At 41.6% G+C, this 17,287-nt stretch overlaps 1 protein-coding gene across 1 annotated transcript in view; it reads left to right on the forward strand.

Moving 5' to 3' along the window:
* LOC306869464 (multiple C2 and transmembrane domain-containing protein 1-like) overlaps window positions 1-17,287 on the forward strand; it is a gene marked incomplete at its 5' end in the record, with an annotated part of 124,023 nt that overhangs the window by 85,539 nt on the left and 21,197 nt on the right. Inside the window, one exon of the mRNA XM_079416239.1 lies at window positions 9,089-9,145. Within this exon, the coding sequence (XP_079272365.1) occupies window positions 9,089-9,145 (57 nt within the window). The remainder of the gene's footprint in view (window positions 1-9,088; window positions 9,146-17,287) is intronic.

Here is a 17,287-nt window from a genome sequence, read left to right on the forward strand (position 1 = left end):
ATGCAGCCGTTTACATAAACCCATGCTTTCTGAGCTTACAGTTTGTGCTTTATTTTCATAAATATACACTCAGAGGACTGATGTACTTTTGAAAGGACTAATATTCCCCCAGTGCTTTCATCACTACAGTAGAGATGCCAGGCTCCCTGTGCCTGGCAGGATGTCATTTCAGATAACTCTAACTGTAGCCCTGCGCTAAACCTGCTGACATATAAATGCAGGCTGCGGTGCTCCAACAGTCCAAGCTGTTTTTTTTGTTGTTTTTTTGTTACTGAGACAGACAGAAATGAGAAACGGAGATGCTGCCCAGCCTAGATGGCAAGACTTACTCTGAAACTTTTCCAAGTGTTTGTTTGACATCTGACTATCAGCATCGCATGGTTTTATAATGTGGTGCAGCATGTCTTATGCACAGAATGCAGTGGAAGAGTGTGTGCACTCAAATATTCTGTATGCATGGAAAAAGAAGGTAAAAGTGAGACTCTAGGTATGAACAAAAGCTGCACAGAATTTTTTTTACAGGCATATTTTCTCTCTCTCTCTCTCTTAATAGACTTTTCAGCTTCAGTTATAATCACTTTCTTTTTATTACATTACAGACTAATTTTTTAATTACATTTTATAAAAAATATATATATATATATATATATATATATATACACACACACACACTCACGTACACACGTTTGTTAATATCATATAATGTCATTAAAATATATTATAAAATATTTACCAGTTTTGTTTGTTTACCATAAATTAAACATTCACTACCACCATATATTCTCCAAATTCTATTGTTCAGGGTTGTGAAGTGACATACTGCCAAGTATGGTGACCCATACTCAGAATTCGTGCTCTGCATTTAACCCATCCAACGTGCACACACACAGCAGTGAACACACACACACCGTGAACACACACCTGGAGCAGTGGCCAGCCATTTATGTTGCGCTGCCCGTGGAGCAGTCGGGGGTTCGGTGCCTTGCTCAAGGGCACCTCAGTCGTGGTATTGAGGGAGGAGAGAGCGCTGGACATTCACTCCCCCCACCTACAATCCCTGCCGGCCCGAGACTCAAACCCGCAACCTTTGGATTACGAGTCCGACTCCCTAACCATTAGGCCACGACTTCCCGTTGTGGGACATATACTACTAATATTGATTCGGCATATAATATGAAATAAATATTGGCACTTATTTTTTAGTCAGAAGCTGTCATTATCACAGAATAATAGCTGGTTATTATTTAAAATCAACCCTCTTCAGGGTGGCCGAATATTATCCCTTGTCTGTTATACCCCTGATGTCCACAGCCTAGTATGTTCTGGGAAAACAGAAACCCACTTTCAGCTGTCACATTTCTTGAAGGGACTTGTTACCTCTAGATGTGACATGCCAGCTCAACTCTTAACCTGTAGACAGCTGACCCCTGACTCTCGTATTCTTTTGCTGTTCCCTGCCTGCCACCCTTCCACCAGATACCTGACCTCGCTGTCACGGCCTGTTATTGTTAAAGATCGTTTTTACCATCTGGAATGCCTGTGCACTAAACACTAGACTACAATCCCAAACCGTTGTTTTAAATCAACAGAAGCTTAGCTAGCCTGGCTGCCGCGTAGTGCCACGGTATTGGTTTTTGTGTCAGAATGAATAGACAATGGAAAAATAAACACGGGTTTAGAAGCAAGACAAAGGGATGTGACTTTTGAACTACGCCTGTCGATCATCAGCAGGTGATGGAAAGCTACGATTTCTAAAGCAGCACTAGGTTTCCTCTCTAAACAAAGCAGCTGCACTGTCTCCAGCGCTTTCAGAAGAGCCTCCTACTGGTAGGGAGTGCAAACGCACCTCTCTTAACCTGAAGTTAAGGGAGCACCGACACAGATAGCCAAGCTGTTCTGACAGTAGCTGTCAGTGGCTTGCTTACCTCCTGCAGAGAGGCAGTCCTCACCACCCCAACACCACCCCTCACCTACTTTTGTTTGGAGACCTGGAAGTGTTCGGGAGGGCCTCAGTGTGGCCGCTGAGGCTCAGTCAAGCATCGGACAGCTTTGTGTGAATGGAGGGGAGTGAAGCCCATGGCTGGCCCTAGAAGACCCGAGCTGCTGAATTCACTGGCCTGGAAAACAGTTGACCAGATGTTTTGAAGGTGTTAATTACAGCATATACTGTCAGAGCTGGAGGAACATAGTGACGTCTCTTTCACTAGCTCAAGCGCAATTAGGCATTCGAGGTTCTTTCTCGGCAACCTTGTCAGTGGTGGGAGACAGGGTATTAATGGTCAGGGTTACTCTCACAGTGTCCTCTAGCAAGCTCACAGTTTCTCCATTTTCCTATGGCATATTTTAGAAGGTTAATCATTGTTTCTCAGCCTATTTTTTGTGAACATTGCTGCAGCTCATATTTTGGTTTAAGGTTTTAAGCAAAATCAGTGGTTCTCAACCTAAAGGCCCCAAATGTGCAACACAAGATATTTTCTCTGTTATGTTTGCTGTAATGTTGAAAATGTATTCAATTTATTTAACAAAAATAGTTTTGTGATTCTATAAAATTCTGTTTCTTTATGTAAAAAAAATTGTTATTGAGAGGAAAAAATCAGTTCAGAGATCAACGTGTAACTCATCTCTCACAGTTTATGAAATGGGCAATAATGATTTGTTGTTTATTGTGGAAAGATGTGATATTTTTTCAATGTGATCAGACTTACGACTTTTACTTGGCAAATGATAAAATATTTGAAAATAGACTTACATTGAAGAAGGCAGCAGAGACATCCTTTTGTCAGGGAACTGTCGTGTGTGTGTCATGTGTTCCTGCCTCTTGTGCCCATATTTGGTTTGTTTCCTGTCCTTGTTAAACGTAATCATTAGTTAATTCTTGTCTAGCCGTGTTCGTCTCGTTATCTATGATTTACCTGTGTATATTAGTCCTGTCTGTTCCGTTAAACTTGGTCTGGTCTACTCGTTACTCCCCGGTGTTCCTGTCTGTGTTTTGGTCCTGCCTTGTCTTGCCCTGCCTTGATGTTCTTCAGTAAAGTATGTTATTTGAGTTTATATCCTCGTCTGCGTGTTCCTGGTTCCTCCCTCGTGTGTGCACCGTGACAGAAGACCAGACCTAAACAGTAAGCGGCGCCCCTTCACCTCATTTTGTTTTCCGTTTTTTAAAAGTCTTTTGTTTGTTCCTGTTTGTCTGTCCCTCGCGGCATGGAAGTCGCCGCTCGTCATCCTGCCTTAGCCCGCGTCAAGTGGGCGTGGGAGTTTGGTGGGATCACCGCGAGTGCCGCGAGTCCGCTGGCCGCGAGCCCTGAAGTCAAGCCCGCGGGATCGCCGCTGAGTCAAGCCCGCCGATCGCGGGAGATGTCCGCCGCTGCCCGCGGCTATCCCAACCTCGCCGCTCACACCGAGCCCGCCGTTCGCGGGAGTTCACGCCGCCGTCCGCGGCACACCGAGCCCGCCGTTCGCGGGAGTTCACGCCGCCACCTGCAGCTCACCCAAGTTCGCCGTCCGTGGGGAAAGCCAACCCACCGTCGGCGGCTTCCCCAAGTCACGCCGCCGTTCGCGGCTCACCGAGCCCGCCGTTCGCGGGAGATCACGCCGCTTTCCGCGGCTCACCGACCCCGCCGTTCGCGGGAGATCACGTCGCCGTCCGTGGGGAAAGCCCACCCACCGTCGGCGGCTCCCTTGTTCACGCCGCCGTCCGCGGCTCCCCTGTGCACGCCGCCGGTCCGCCTCTGACTCAATGCCCGCCGGTCCGCCTCTGACTCAATGCCCGCCGGATTGCCGCTGACTCAAGCCCACCGGATTGCCGCTGACTCAAGCCTGCCGGCCGCCGCCTCTGACCCTTTCTCCGTGGATCAGGTCCACACGTCACGGCCAGGAGAGCCGTGTTTGTTTGTTGTGCCCACAGGAACATTTTAAAAAAAAACCCTTGTCTTGTCCATGGAGACTCGTCTGGGGCAGGCGGCTCCTTGAGTTGTGGCCATGGAGGCCAGTCGCAGCCGCTTGCCCCCCCTGTCGCAGAAGTGGAGGAGGTCGCTGAGGGACCCTGTGAGGGCCCCTGACTCCTCGTCACGCCCAGAGGAAGACTCAGCTTCCTAGCCAGCCCAGGAGGGCTTCTGGTTCCTGTGGGATGTCCTGTTTGTCTGACCCTGGAGGGTTTCTGTCTTGTCGTGTTTTGTCTGTCTAGCCCCGGAGGGCTCCTGATACCCCCTGGATTCCCCATGGAAATTTTGGGGGGGGGGTAGTAGAGCTCTGGGTGGAGTGGGCGGGCCGTAGGAGGCCACGGCCACGAAGACCACCCGCCATGGCTTCCTGAGCTCCCAGCTCCGCCGGGGCCTCCGTCTGTTCTGCTCTGGAGGTCCCCGTCCTGTGTTTCTGTGGATGTCTGTCCTGAGGGGCCTCCAGAGCGCCCACCCCCCCTCCCTGATGGAACTGTTAAGGCTCGGGACGAGCCTTTCGGGAGGGGGGAGTTATGTCAGGGAACTGTCGTGTGTGTGTCATGTGTTCCTGCCTCTTGTGCCCATATTTGGTTTGTTTCCTGTCCTTGTTAAACGTAATCATTAGTTAATTCTTGTCTAGCCGTGTTCGTCTCGTTATCTATGATTTACCTGTGTATATTAGTCCTGTCTGTTCCGTTAAACTTTGTCTGGTCTACTCGTTACTCCCCGGTGTTCCTGTTGATGTCTGTGTCTTACCCTGCCTTGCCTTGTCTTGCCCTGCCTTGATGTCCTCAGTAAAGACATATTTGAGTTTATATCCTCGTCTGCGTGTTCCTGGTTCCTCCCTCGTGTGTGCACCGTGACACCTTTGACTTGTGCCTGTAGACAGCCACCTGTCAACCATGGTGAACAGGATGTGAACATGTTTCCAGTAAGAAATGTTATAAAGAACAAAGTCCCTCAATGTAATGGCAGTAGTGACATTTTTTTTTTTTGTACGTTGGGATGTACATCTATGTAAAATGGATAATTGGAAAATGTTTGGAGAAGTCCAGCATGCATCACCAGAGAAAAGTCTGACGTTTCACCATTTTGATTATAAAATAAGGTAAAAAATATTCAAACATATGAATGAATGATTCGTGTACAATAAGCCCAATAACATGCATTTAAAAAAATAGATGGGGTGAATTTACATTTCAAGCAAACTTTGAAAGTGAAATGTGTGAAAATGGAAATGTTAAACTATTTTTTTTTTTTAATCCCATGCAAATGACTTTTCAAAAAGCATGAACACTTCTGTATTTGTTTTGAGTGATCCATCATGTAAATGTCTGTTTGATTAATGCTGTGATTGTAGGGTGGGATTCCATGTTTTCTGAACAAGGCAGGCCGGTAGATGTGTTTGGGAGACCAGTTTGTAAACAGTTAGTTTTGCGATTTCACTTGATGCTGCCAGGAGTGAATAAATTACCCTTCACCTTTAGTTTAATCTTTTCGTAAACATATGAAAACTGACAAGATCAAATCTATAGCTGTTTGTTCTTAGTCTGTTTGTTTATGTCTTGACTACAAACAGTGTTAGGGTTTTGCATGGCACAGAAAGCGAGTTAGCAAATAAACTTTTTCCCACCTTTTGTTTTGTCTGGTTTGAGTAGCGTTTTGTCTTTTTCTTCCAGTGAGTGTAATTTGAAAAACAAACAGCCTGGATGGAGCTTCATGAATAAAGGATACGCAGGTACAGGTGGGCCGCTGTGGGGGGAAACGAAGGCCTGTCAAGCCCACCTCCAGTGTCAATCACGAAACGACAACATAAAGAGAACCAGAGCGAGAGTCTGTCTGCCAGCCGTGCTCCTAGAGGCGCTTCATGGTAGAGCTTGTCTTACTCTCAGGCTGGTGTTTCAGCTGCAGGCTCAACGGGGACAACAAAAAAGCAAGAAGTGTGACGGCAGGGCCGGGAGAGGATGAGGAAGAGTGAGAAGAAGAGCCGAGAGGTGCTCTAGGCCTTTAATCCACCTCAGTGGTACCACCTCTTCCAGCGCCGTGCCCCCGTTAGCGAGACAGCGCTTCACCCGCGCCTGGCAGACACGTCTCCGCTCCTCCGTGCCAGCCCCTGACAGGTGACAAAATCAAAAGGTCACGTCACTTTGAACTGGCAGCGTTTGTTGCCCTGCTGATTTCCCCCGTGCCGCCACGGCTCGCAGGCGAGGTTGGAGGCGAGGCGGGGAGCAACTTTGGCAGCTCCTGAACTTCGTCTTTGTGAACTTTTGTACCCGTCATTTTGCTAACAACACTGCAGCGCAGTGTGATTTTTGTCACGGCTGCTGCTGCCATTGTTGATGCAGGCTTGTCTTGGGAAGCTGGGGTTTTATTTACGGAACAGAAAGCCAGAGTGTTTTTCTGGGTCCTGTGGGTTCAGGGCTGCTGCGGATTACAGTAGAGCTCGGGCCGTGGGACTGACGCACCGCTGACTCCCGCGGCTTCTGGATACGTACGACCCTGGCGCGTCCTCTTGCCGGCCCGTGTGCCCCTTAAAACTCAGCCCCAAAGAGACGTGTACTGGCTGCTCCATCCCTCTCCCACACATCCCAGCAATTATTTTGCCCATTGTCCTATTTGAATTGTGACCGCTTTTATTGAAACGTAACACTTTACCCAAACAGAACCAGCAGAGTTTCTTTGAGTGCCAACAGTCGTACTCTTTGACTCGAGCCCCTGCAGAGGTCAGACCACAGTCAGCCAGTGCTGGCAAAAACTCAAGCCCTCCCTCTGACCAGCAGGGCTCTGACAGCCTGTGAAGAGGCTGTTTAGGCTCTATGTGCTCCGGCGAGAGCCCTTATCAGCCTTCCTGGCCTGGGCTCTCCCGGGCCTCTGATCCACATGCGGCATACAAAGCAGGGCCAGCCCCTGAGCAGCTGGAGACGCTAGAGATGTCTCACATTTCAAAGAAGAGCTGGAGGAGGGGAGAGCGCGAGAGCTGAGAGGCAGGGAAAAAAATGAAAGTGCATATCTTCATGTTGGATGGCTTGTCTAGCTAGGGCGTCTATTCCCAGTGCACCTGTCATGGGGAAGGTTAGAATTAAAAGCGCAGATAGCAGGGTTCTTCCTCCACTCATGGCAGAAGGCAAGAGAAAGTGCATTAACTCGCCAGGATGGATGTCACAGCGCTGGTCTGGAGATGGTGCCGCTGCTAACCGAAAGGCCAAACAATGGACTTAAAGTCTGGCTCTGATGCTATTTTAGTCTGAATTTCTGTCTGCAAGTGAGACATATTGACTGCCAAACTTCCGAGTTCATGCTACCACGGGTTTGCTTGAAGTTCAACTTCCTCCAAGTTCTTTACCCAGCATATGACCTCTGGCTAACCTAGCGCCTGAGCAACATCGCTCTTTGAGTCGATTCGTGTGCTATTAGGCTAGTGCAAAACACCATCGCTAGTCTCCTCACAACACTGCATGTATCTATCCTGAACCCTCCTTTTGTTTCTGCCGCAGGCTGCATTTACATAAGAGGCTTATAGCAGCCATACACTCTCTCTTTTAGACAAAACAAAGGAACAAAAGCTATTGTTTGCTAAGTAACAATTTTTGGATGTCACAAAAAAACTGATGAAATGCATGGAGCCAGAAAAAAGAAAACAATAATCAAAAAGAAGATGTATTCCTCCCTTGATAGCTTTTTGGTGTTTTCAGATGCCCGAGTTGTCATATGTAAATAGCACACACATGACCTTGAAGCTTTGATGTGGGACTGACAGCAGGAACCACAAGAAGAGAAATAACGATCTATGTCTTTTCAGTCCTCCGGCAACAAAAACAGATATGTGATACACACTCCTCTGGGCTCCTGTAAGCTACTGAGGCCAAATATAATGTTCTCAGTTGACCGAGATAAACTCTTTATTTGTGTGCCAACATATCGTCTGATTATTTTGGTGTCTACAGTTCTGATTAACAAGCCAATGAGATTTGAATAATTAATGCTGCCAAATTACTAGCTCACACAGGAAGGATTTTTTTCTGTTTGTGAGGCTAAAACATATGTGGCATATTTTAGATTCTATAAACAGCTCTTATTATATCAGCGACTGCAGTTTCCCAAGAACAAATGAAAGGGATGTGAACATTATACATTTTGGTTTATTTGATCCTTTTAGCACTGCAAGAAGTTAATTTTGCAAAAAAAAATGTTAATAGTGCTTGTCTGTACAAAACCCACAGCTAAGATGATGTGTGTAGATGTTAGGTGGTTGCTATGCATTGATAAGTTGTTCCGAGTGGTTGTGTAGTGTGTTGCTACTGCGGTTACAGTGTTGCTGGGGTTTATGATGTGGTTGCTTACTAGTCTAAATCAGAAGTGCTCACCTGTGATATTCTGATCTGTAGATACAGTATGGTTAGGAGTGATATACATGATATACGTATGTTTTTTTAATGTATTTATATCATAATAAAGTAACATTTGTATGCTCTTCTAGGTGAAAAAGTTCTGGCTGTTTAGACAGCAATTAAATAAGCACAACTTACTGTATGAATAATAGTAACTGTAGCAAGACCACTGATGATTCTCAGATGCAAGCAAGCAAATAATTGATTCTTTCACGGTTTTGTGCCTGCAGTTTTCTAGATTGCAAAATGAAATCAGTGTTTATCTAAACATTTGTTGATTCCTTGCCCTCTATCTTGCTCTCAATATTCTCGGCATCACTCTTTTAATCATTTTCACTGGTCTCTGTTCGCATTTTCTTCTGGGAGAATCGAGAAGCCAGCAGCATTTCTCGAGGTCATGGGCATACGGCTCTTTGTGTGCTTGAGTTAAGTATGAAAACCTGAAGGGGTTTTGAAGGGATCATTGTTGGCCTGGATCTGGTCCACTGAAGCACATAGTTAACATTCTATGTCATCAGCCTTCCTTTGCCAGAGGCTCTATTGAGGTTTTAACCTTATGGACAAGAGGACACAACCGATGACTTTAGCGACTGAGGTCACACTCAGAGGGTTTGCTTTCTATCCAAGGACTGTGTGCTATCATTTGTTTTCACTTGAAGATGTGGAGATGTTCCTAAGTGTACATGTGAAATTGATTTTCTCTTTGGTTTTTTTCCCTTCTTTTTTTCTGCTCTCTTTTGTTCTGATCTTTACAATGCACATCAGCAAACTGTGGAGGATTTGCTGGAGGACGAGGAGGAAGACTTTGACAGAGATGACAAGGTAATTATCGGTGCCACTCACAAACATGTATTCCAACACAAATGTATATTTAATGCTCAAACGCTCTTCTCTAAAGTGAAATACAATGAAAATGTATTATTTATTGTGTTTGACCTCACTCAAATACCAGTAGGTAATTGTTTTCTTGTGTATTTAATGCTTTCAGCCAGGTCCACAGCTAGTCTGTCAGAGCTGCTAGTGTCTGAAGTCTATACAGAGTTGCAGTACATGTTTCCTTTCTACTCAGAATAAAGGGGAATCACATAGGCATAAATAAACTTGGCTTCAGGGTCTCTATGTTGAGCTTCTGATATTTCTCAAGGCCTTTGAAGTGCAATTAATAGCATTCAATGACCCCAAGCCAAATGCCCCAGTAACTTTCGTGAGGAAGCATTTTAATATTTCTGAGCAGGCAGATTCATGTTATTGCCTGCCAAAATACCAAAACTTATGTGCTTTTAGCACTATGTCTGGAAATGGGACAACAAGAATGTCAACAAGAAAATTTTTGGAGCAGTGTAGACTTGAAAACATAACCTTTGACATCTTACTGGCATTTCTCCTTAGTGGACTTTCAAAGAGTATCAAGTATATGTACAGTGTGTGTATAGAAGAACTGAATATCTGTATTAATCTGTCAAGGATCTGTTGTTCTTTGGGCCAGATTAGCTTCAGTTGAGAGGTTGGAAGGTTGAAAAGGGCTACTTGTCCTCTCTTTGTCCTTTTGTCCTTTGTCCTTCTTATTTGCATTGGTTTGCATAGTTTTGTTTAGTTTTACTTTGAATTATTAGATTATAGCTTAGTTCAGGCATTGTTAAACTACTAAAAATGTACTACATATATGTGTTTCCTATTTTTTAACAACACCAGTTACACAAAAAAAAATTAAATATTAATTATTAAATATCTACGAATTAAGAATTTTGTTGCATCATAACTATTTAATATTTCGATTGTTAATGTGAGATTTAATACACAGTCTTGTATTTTTTTTTAGCAACTTTCAAGTACAGTTTTTTGCTTTTGAATAATAATTGTATGATTAATTTGTTGGATGGTCAGTGTTACATTCTATTAAAACATTTATCTGAAACAAAATCGAATTAGGATGACAGCTAAATTAAAATAAATTGAAATATTAATTTATGAATTAGAAAGCACACAAATAAAATAAAAATGTTGTGGTGACCAGAAGCATTTCTGTAAATATTTATATTAAAATGGTGAATCATTTGTGTGATCGATTAACTTTTTATTATTATTATTTTGTGTTAATATTGTTAATTTCATTAAAATAAATCAGAATCACCAATGCTACAGATGACAGAGGCCTCACAAAAGCAATGTGATGAAAAATACAGTGATGCAGAATTATTTGAAGTCTACAATGCTAATTTATAGAAAAGTATCTTTTCACTTTAAAAGCAGCACTATTTAGAAATTAGCTGTAATACTGTCATACTTTCAGTTCCTCTTCAACACTAATTTAGTTTTTTCCCCCCATATACGTCTCTTTACTTTCTTCTCCATGTCAGTTTGTTGATGACTTCACATTCTCATTACCTCCTCTGTTTGTTCAAGTAGTAAAATACTGAGATCACATCAGGGAAGGCCCACTTATACTGGATGAAGGAAGGAAAAAAATGGATAAATGTGCCAAGGCCTCATTTTAATTGAACCTGAAGCATATGTTGCAAGTATGTGCAATATGTCCCAGATGTTTAGGTCAGGCCTAGTCTTCAGCTCTTCCTTAGTCTCCACTAGGAAGCTATTAGCTAGATAACCTTTGCTCCAGGGGCTAAATGGGGTATTACATGGCAGGCACCTGTTTTGCATTGGACTGGGGACCTCTTGCAGGCATAGTATGAGCCAAGACATGTGTTCTTACTTAACAAACTGTTTCGTGATAGTTAAAAGTGTCTTTCTTCAGACTCACTGCAGATATTAGTCAATTACTCTTAATGAAAGTCCAAAGTCAAGGCTAATTGATGGAGACGGCTCAGTTGTTTTGCCCAAGTAGGCAATTGGTTCCAAAACAAGAAAAAGGAGGGAGAAAAAGAGAGGAAAGATCAGGTGAAAGCAAGGTTAGTGCAAGTGACACTGTAAAAGTATTTTAAAACGGGGTTTTTGCAGTGTACCGTGCTATGTTAAATCAAGTCAGTGTTGATGAAGCTGCTTTGAAAGTCATAATTTGAAGTTCAACTACAGTCGAGCTTTTGCTTTTTAAAATAGTAGTTTGCTATTCTGCGAGTTACTAATAAAAGCTAACTGCATTGAAATTGTTTATAGTTTGATCATTTTACTTGTTAGATACAAAAAGTAGAAATCTATATAATAAAATAAAAATCAACACTTTTTTCACTAAATCAATGTTAGCAATAAAGGACATTAATTACCTGAGTACATTTTCAGTAAAACAAATAAAACTTTTAAGAGCTTGAGAAATGCACAAAATTGAAAGTTCAAAAAGTGCAAAAATTCAAGCTAGCAGGTCTACAAACATGAATACTTTCAAATTGACGACAGCAGAAAAAGTTAAATAATTTCTGAGTAAGAGCAAGTTATTACATTTAGATGATAGATTACGAAGACAAGTAGTTATTTTTATAAATTACACCAGTACATTTCCACAATAAGAGCAGAAATAAGAAAGTAAAAGGATCAAATGATTTAGCTTTAGCCTATTAAGCTACAGTTTCAGTGTACCTTCTCCAACACTTTTTTTGTGACCATGAATTTTTGGATTAAACACAATTTGGATGGCCATGTATGCAAAAGCATGCTGGGTACATCAACTGTGTAAGCCATATGCTTGCCACACACTTCTCCTTTTTTCTTTGCCAGGCTAGTGCCTGTGTGTGTGCATGTGGATGTGTACATGTGTGTTTACAGTGCTGAATAGCTCTCTGGAGAGCTTGCCGACTCCACCAAATTCATCAGCAACCCCGGCAATAACAGCCAAAATATTTTAACACCTGCTCCGCCAAACACACAGGCAGAATGGCAGGTAATTATCCAGGTGATAATGAATGTGCCTCACATTGTTGAACCTCTCTCAAATATGCTAGTGTGGAATTAAGGAGTAGCATCGGGTACGCTACGATAACGTGCCTAACGCTCCGCTTGTGCCACAGCTGTCTCGCACTTGTGTGCACCCACTTTCCCAAAGAAAGTTTGCGAAGGATTGGTATTTTCATTACCGTTCATTATTTTTATGCATCTAATCTTCACCTGTCATAAAGCAGATGCTGGAAGGTCTAGTCTTTCTTGCTCTGATAATATTTTGACATAAACTGCGGTGTTGTTTTTAATGGAATAGTTCACTTAAAATTATAATTCTGTCATCATCTACTCATCCTCATGTCATTACAAATCTATAGGACTTGCTTTCTTCTGTGAAACAAAAGGAGAAAATGTGAATAATGTTTCTATGCATTTATGATGGATTTTTAGCTTTACAAAAATGCTTAAAAGGTTAGTTCACCCAAAAATGAAAATTCTGTCATTAATTACTCACCCTCATGTTGTTCCAAACCAATAAAACCTTTGTTCATCTTCTGAACACAAATTAAGATATTTTTGATGAAATCCGAGAACTTTCTGACCCTCCATAGGCAGCAACACAACTGCCACATTCAAGGCCCAGAAAGGTAGTAAGGACATTGTTAAAATATGTGTTGGGGTACTATCGTGAACGTGTGTCGAAGACTGACATGGAAGAGAAGAATTTGTTGAATAAAGTCATTATTTTGTTTTCTTTGCACACAAAGAGTATTCTCGTAGCTTCATAAAATTAAGGTTGAACCACAGATGTCACATGGACTATTTTAACGATGTCCTTACTACCTTTCTGGACCTTGAACGTGGTAGTTGTGTTGCTGCCTATGGAGGGTCAGAAAGCTCTCGGATTTCATCAAAAATATCTTAATTTGTGTTCTAAAGATGAGTATCCCTTTAAGCACCATAAAAGTATCATAAAATATGACTCATTTGCTAAACTAAAACTAATCTAAACTTTACACAAATAGTTTGTGTCAAAAACAGACCAAAAATTTAGTCATTATTCACCGATAAACTATTGTGACCAGTCAGCGACTTAAACTCAAGAGCCAAATCTGTCTGATTTGTGAACGAATCATTCACAAAGATTTTGTTAACTGGATCAACAAATTATTTGAAAAAAGTTTGACTCGAAAAATTCTAATCAAAACAATTCATCCACAAATCTGACATAACATACATTTCAGTGTGTTTCTTTCCCAAACACCGTATGTATGACTCCAAAAGGTTTTGAATATAGTGCAAAAAGTTGTATGGATCAATTTTATGGTGCTGTTTTGTCTCTTTGAAGATTAAAAGCTCCAGTTTGCATTCATTTTAACTGCATGGAAAAGAGCAGCCTGAACATTTTCACAAGCATCTCATTTTGTCTTCCATGGATTTGAGAGTAAATTACATTTTTTTTTGTATTTTTATGTATTTTCAGTAACGTGCACTACATTGTCCAATTCACTCTGTTCGTCATTTTCATTATTCCAATAAGTTTTTTTTTTTTTTTTTGCACATGCTAATTGATGGAACAGCTATTTTGGTTTCGGTGATGTTATTAGAACCGGTGTTGTGCGGACATGTGTCCGGAGTGGAGTACGGAGGGATAATCAGTGCTAGTGCTCCGTCTGAGAAGCAGCCAGGATGATAGCGCCAGTGTCTCCAGGGAGCGAAAGAGAGAGGGTGAAAGAGTGCTGAGATTAGGAGTGTACGCATGGCTGGGCACTGGAGTAATGGTCCTACACATACACACACACAGCCCGAGGAGGAGCCGCCCCAGATAAGATACACACTGCAAACATGTCATGCTCACAGGCTTACCACAACTCACGCACGCCTCCTTACATGCCCAACAGCTGTTAGAAGTGTGCGTGATTGTGCTGCCTGCTCGACTGGATATTAAAGATGGCATGTAACTGTATGCTGTACGTCTTATAAATAAACAAGCATTCAATATGAATGTGAAGCAAAACAGTGACAGAGAATAAGAGAAAAAACTGGATATCGTGAGTTGCCAAAGGCTTGTCGGTTTCTATGAAAGTCTCTGTTTAGTAAACTAATAAAGCTAAATGTAGCTTTATTTATTATATAATATAATATTTATATTAGGCTAGAAATATTCTGTGCAAAAATGCAAATGCAGACACTTGGCCGACATTGTCAAGCATTCAGACAAACTGTGGTGGTTAGAAACTTCAGAACTCAAGGGGGCAGTGAAGTTAACTTATATCTGTGCTTTAGGATGTTAAATGATTATAGTTCAGGTAGCTAACTATAAACACGTCAACAGTTGAAGAGTATGTGCATTACCATTCAAAAGTTTGGGGTTGGTATGTTTTTTATGTCTCTTGGAGCTAACCAAGGCTGCATATATTTGATCAAAAATACAATAAAACAGTAATATTGTGAAAAAATAAAATAAACTGTTTTCTATTTTAAAATGCAATTAATTTCTGTGACGACAAACATGAATTTTCAACAGGCAGGCATTTTTCCAGTCACATGATCCTTCAGAAATCATTCTAATATGCATTTCCTAGTCCAAAAAAAAAAAAAAAAGTACTCACCCCTAACTTTTAAATGGTAGTGTACTATTGTGTTTCGTCACGCTTTTCAGCGGTCACTATCCAAACATTCCTCAGACTGCATAATTAACATACAGTGGTGGCCAAAATTATCAAAACACCTGACAGATCTGAAAATATTGACCTTTTTTCCTCCAAAAGCATGATTTCATTTCATAATGTTCGTGAAACATGCAGATGGTTGCTCTGAGCACAACAAATATCAGATGAAGTGAGTCGAATGTTTTTATCCACTTTTAACTTTAATATTTGGTATGTCCACCTTTTGCAGCAATTAGAGCAGCACATCTCTCTGGCATAGTGTCAATATATTTCCTGAGAACTTAACACTAATGTTATCCCATGCCTTATGCAACTAAAACCAAAGGCTTTTCTTTGAATGTACAATAGATCTGTCCAGTTTATTTTCCAACTCGCCCCAAATTTGCTCGTTGAGGTTGAGGTGAGCTGGACTTTGAGGGGGGCCAGTCCATCATTTTCAGTGTTCCAGCAGATTCCTTCCGTCACATATAGTTACGGCAATAGTTCGTTTTACGGGTATTGTGCTGGCCAATTCAACAACAACAACTGAAACCTCTTAAATATGCCAAGTGTTCAAATAATTTTGGCCACCACTATACAGTGAATAAACTACATTTTAAACTGAAAAACGTTTTTCACAAATTTCATATTAATTTCTTCCGTTAGCTAAATATTTTTGACTGGAACTGTAACTATCTGAAGGGGTCATCGGATGCAAAATTCACTTTACAAGTTGTTTGAACATAAATGTGTGTTGGAAGTGTGTGTACACATCCATCCTATAATGATAAAAATCCACCCAGTGTCTTTTTTTAAATCCCTATTTTAAAATCCCCTTTTTCAAATCAAATCAGGCTGTTCTGAGATTCCTGAATGACGTAGTTCTGCACAGACCGCTCCCACGATAGTTGATTGATTAGACCGTCTTACCTTAGACCTGCCCTGAGTGAGCTGAGAGTTGGTGCAGGGGAAGACAAGAATGTCTTGTTGGATGTAATAATGAAAATAGCAGTCGTCATTTACTTCTGACATCTGAGCCACTGAAGACGCAGAGGATTACGTTTGTTTTTGAAGGGAATGCGCCCCCGATCTACCTAAATGCGTCTATGTTCGCACGACTCATTTGTGATCCAGCTTTACCTACAGAAGTGAGTAAAAGGGTTTTTAATGAATCTTTGCAAATCGTTTCTCCTAATAATGTGCTAATTAGCAAGTTTCACGATGAATGCGGCTAAAGTAAACAGTCCATCAGAGAGCAGCTCGGAAGAGAGGGGCGGGGTCAGCAGAGCTCATTAACATTTAAAGGAAAATGCTCAAAAACTGCTTGCTCTGATAAGAGCTGTTCTTACCAGATTTAAAAAGGTGTTTTTTTTAACAAACTACAGTTACAGACTTTTCATTAAGACCCTAAAGAATCATATCAACTTGTGGAAAATGGGTATCCGATGACCCCTTTAATGTTAACTGCAACTACACACAGTTACTTATATTTTGTATTTTAAGTGTAACATTGCAGATCTACTGTATTAGTGTACACAGTGTTAAAGATAAAATGTCTTGTAAGCAAAATAAATAAAAATCTTCTGTGTAAAAGGAAAAAAAGGAGCAAGAGAGATAAAATAAACAAATTAAATAAATAAAATATCTTGTGTTTCTTCTGTTTCTCTCTTTTGCTCTCTTTTTGGACTTACTCTTACTTACTCTCTCCACCACACTGCTGCCACTTTAGCAGGGAGAAAAGGAAAACTAACCTCCCTGCGAGAACTGTGAAACGCTGACAATCTGATCCTGATTCATGCACATTTATGTCCGTTAGAATCTAGCATTACAAGTAAGCCTTATCTGTAGATAACACACGGAGGGTTAAACCCAGCCGAGCGGAGGCAGGGGGTTGATCTGGGTGATAGCTACATGGCAGTATGTAATTGGACTAAAAAGTGTGCTAGGGATTATTTTTTATTACTTTGAAAAACTGTGACTGAAAACTTGTTCTGGGGCTATTGAGCTTGTGATACGCGATGCATATCCTCAGGTAACGTGGCTTTCTTCAGTGTAAAGGAGAATACAGAGAGAAAGAGAGAATGTTTGTGCTTCTCTGGCTGCTTTTCTTCTCAGTGCCTCTAAAAGATGAAAAGCTTCATGCTGTAAAAGAAGCTTTTGACTTTTTTCCTTGGCTTTTTTCCCTTTACTTCTTATTTAGGGGAGAGATGTTCCTAGGAACTGCATTTTAATCATGTTTGGCTAATAAAGAGAGATTATAAAATCCTTCACACACACTCAGGGCATTGTCTTGTTGTGTAAAATAGCTTCATTGTTTGATTTCTCTTTTTTTCCTTTACATCAGGTGTATTTTTTTCCCTCTCTCTCAGGGATCGTAAGCCATCTTAGTAGCCATCAATGTTTTTTTGTCTAACTATTTTCCTTTTGTAGCCCTGCTTTAAAAAGATCTCAATTTATTCTGGTCCACAAGGTGCCGGGCTCAGTCCCC

This window comes from Barbus barbus (assembly GCF_936440315.1).
Source record: "Barbus barbus genome assembly, chromosome: 5".
NCBI classification, from domain to species: Eukaryota; Metazoa; Chordata; class Actinopteri; order Cypriniformes; family Cyprinidae; genus Barbus; species Barbus barbus.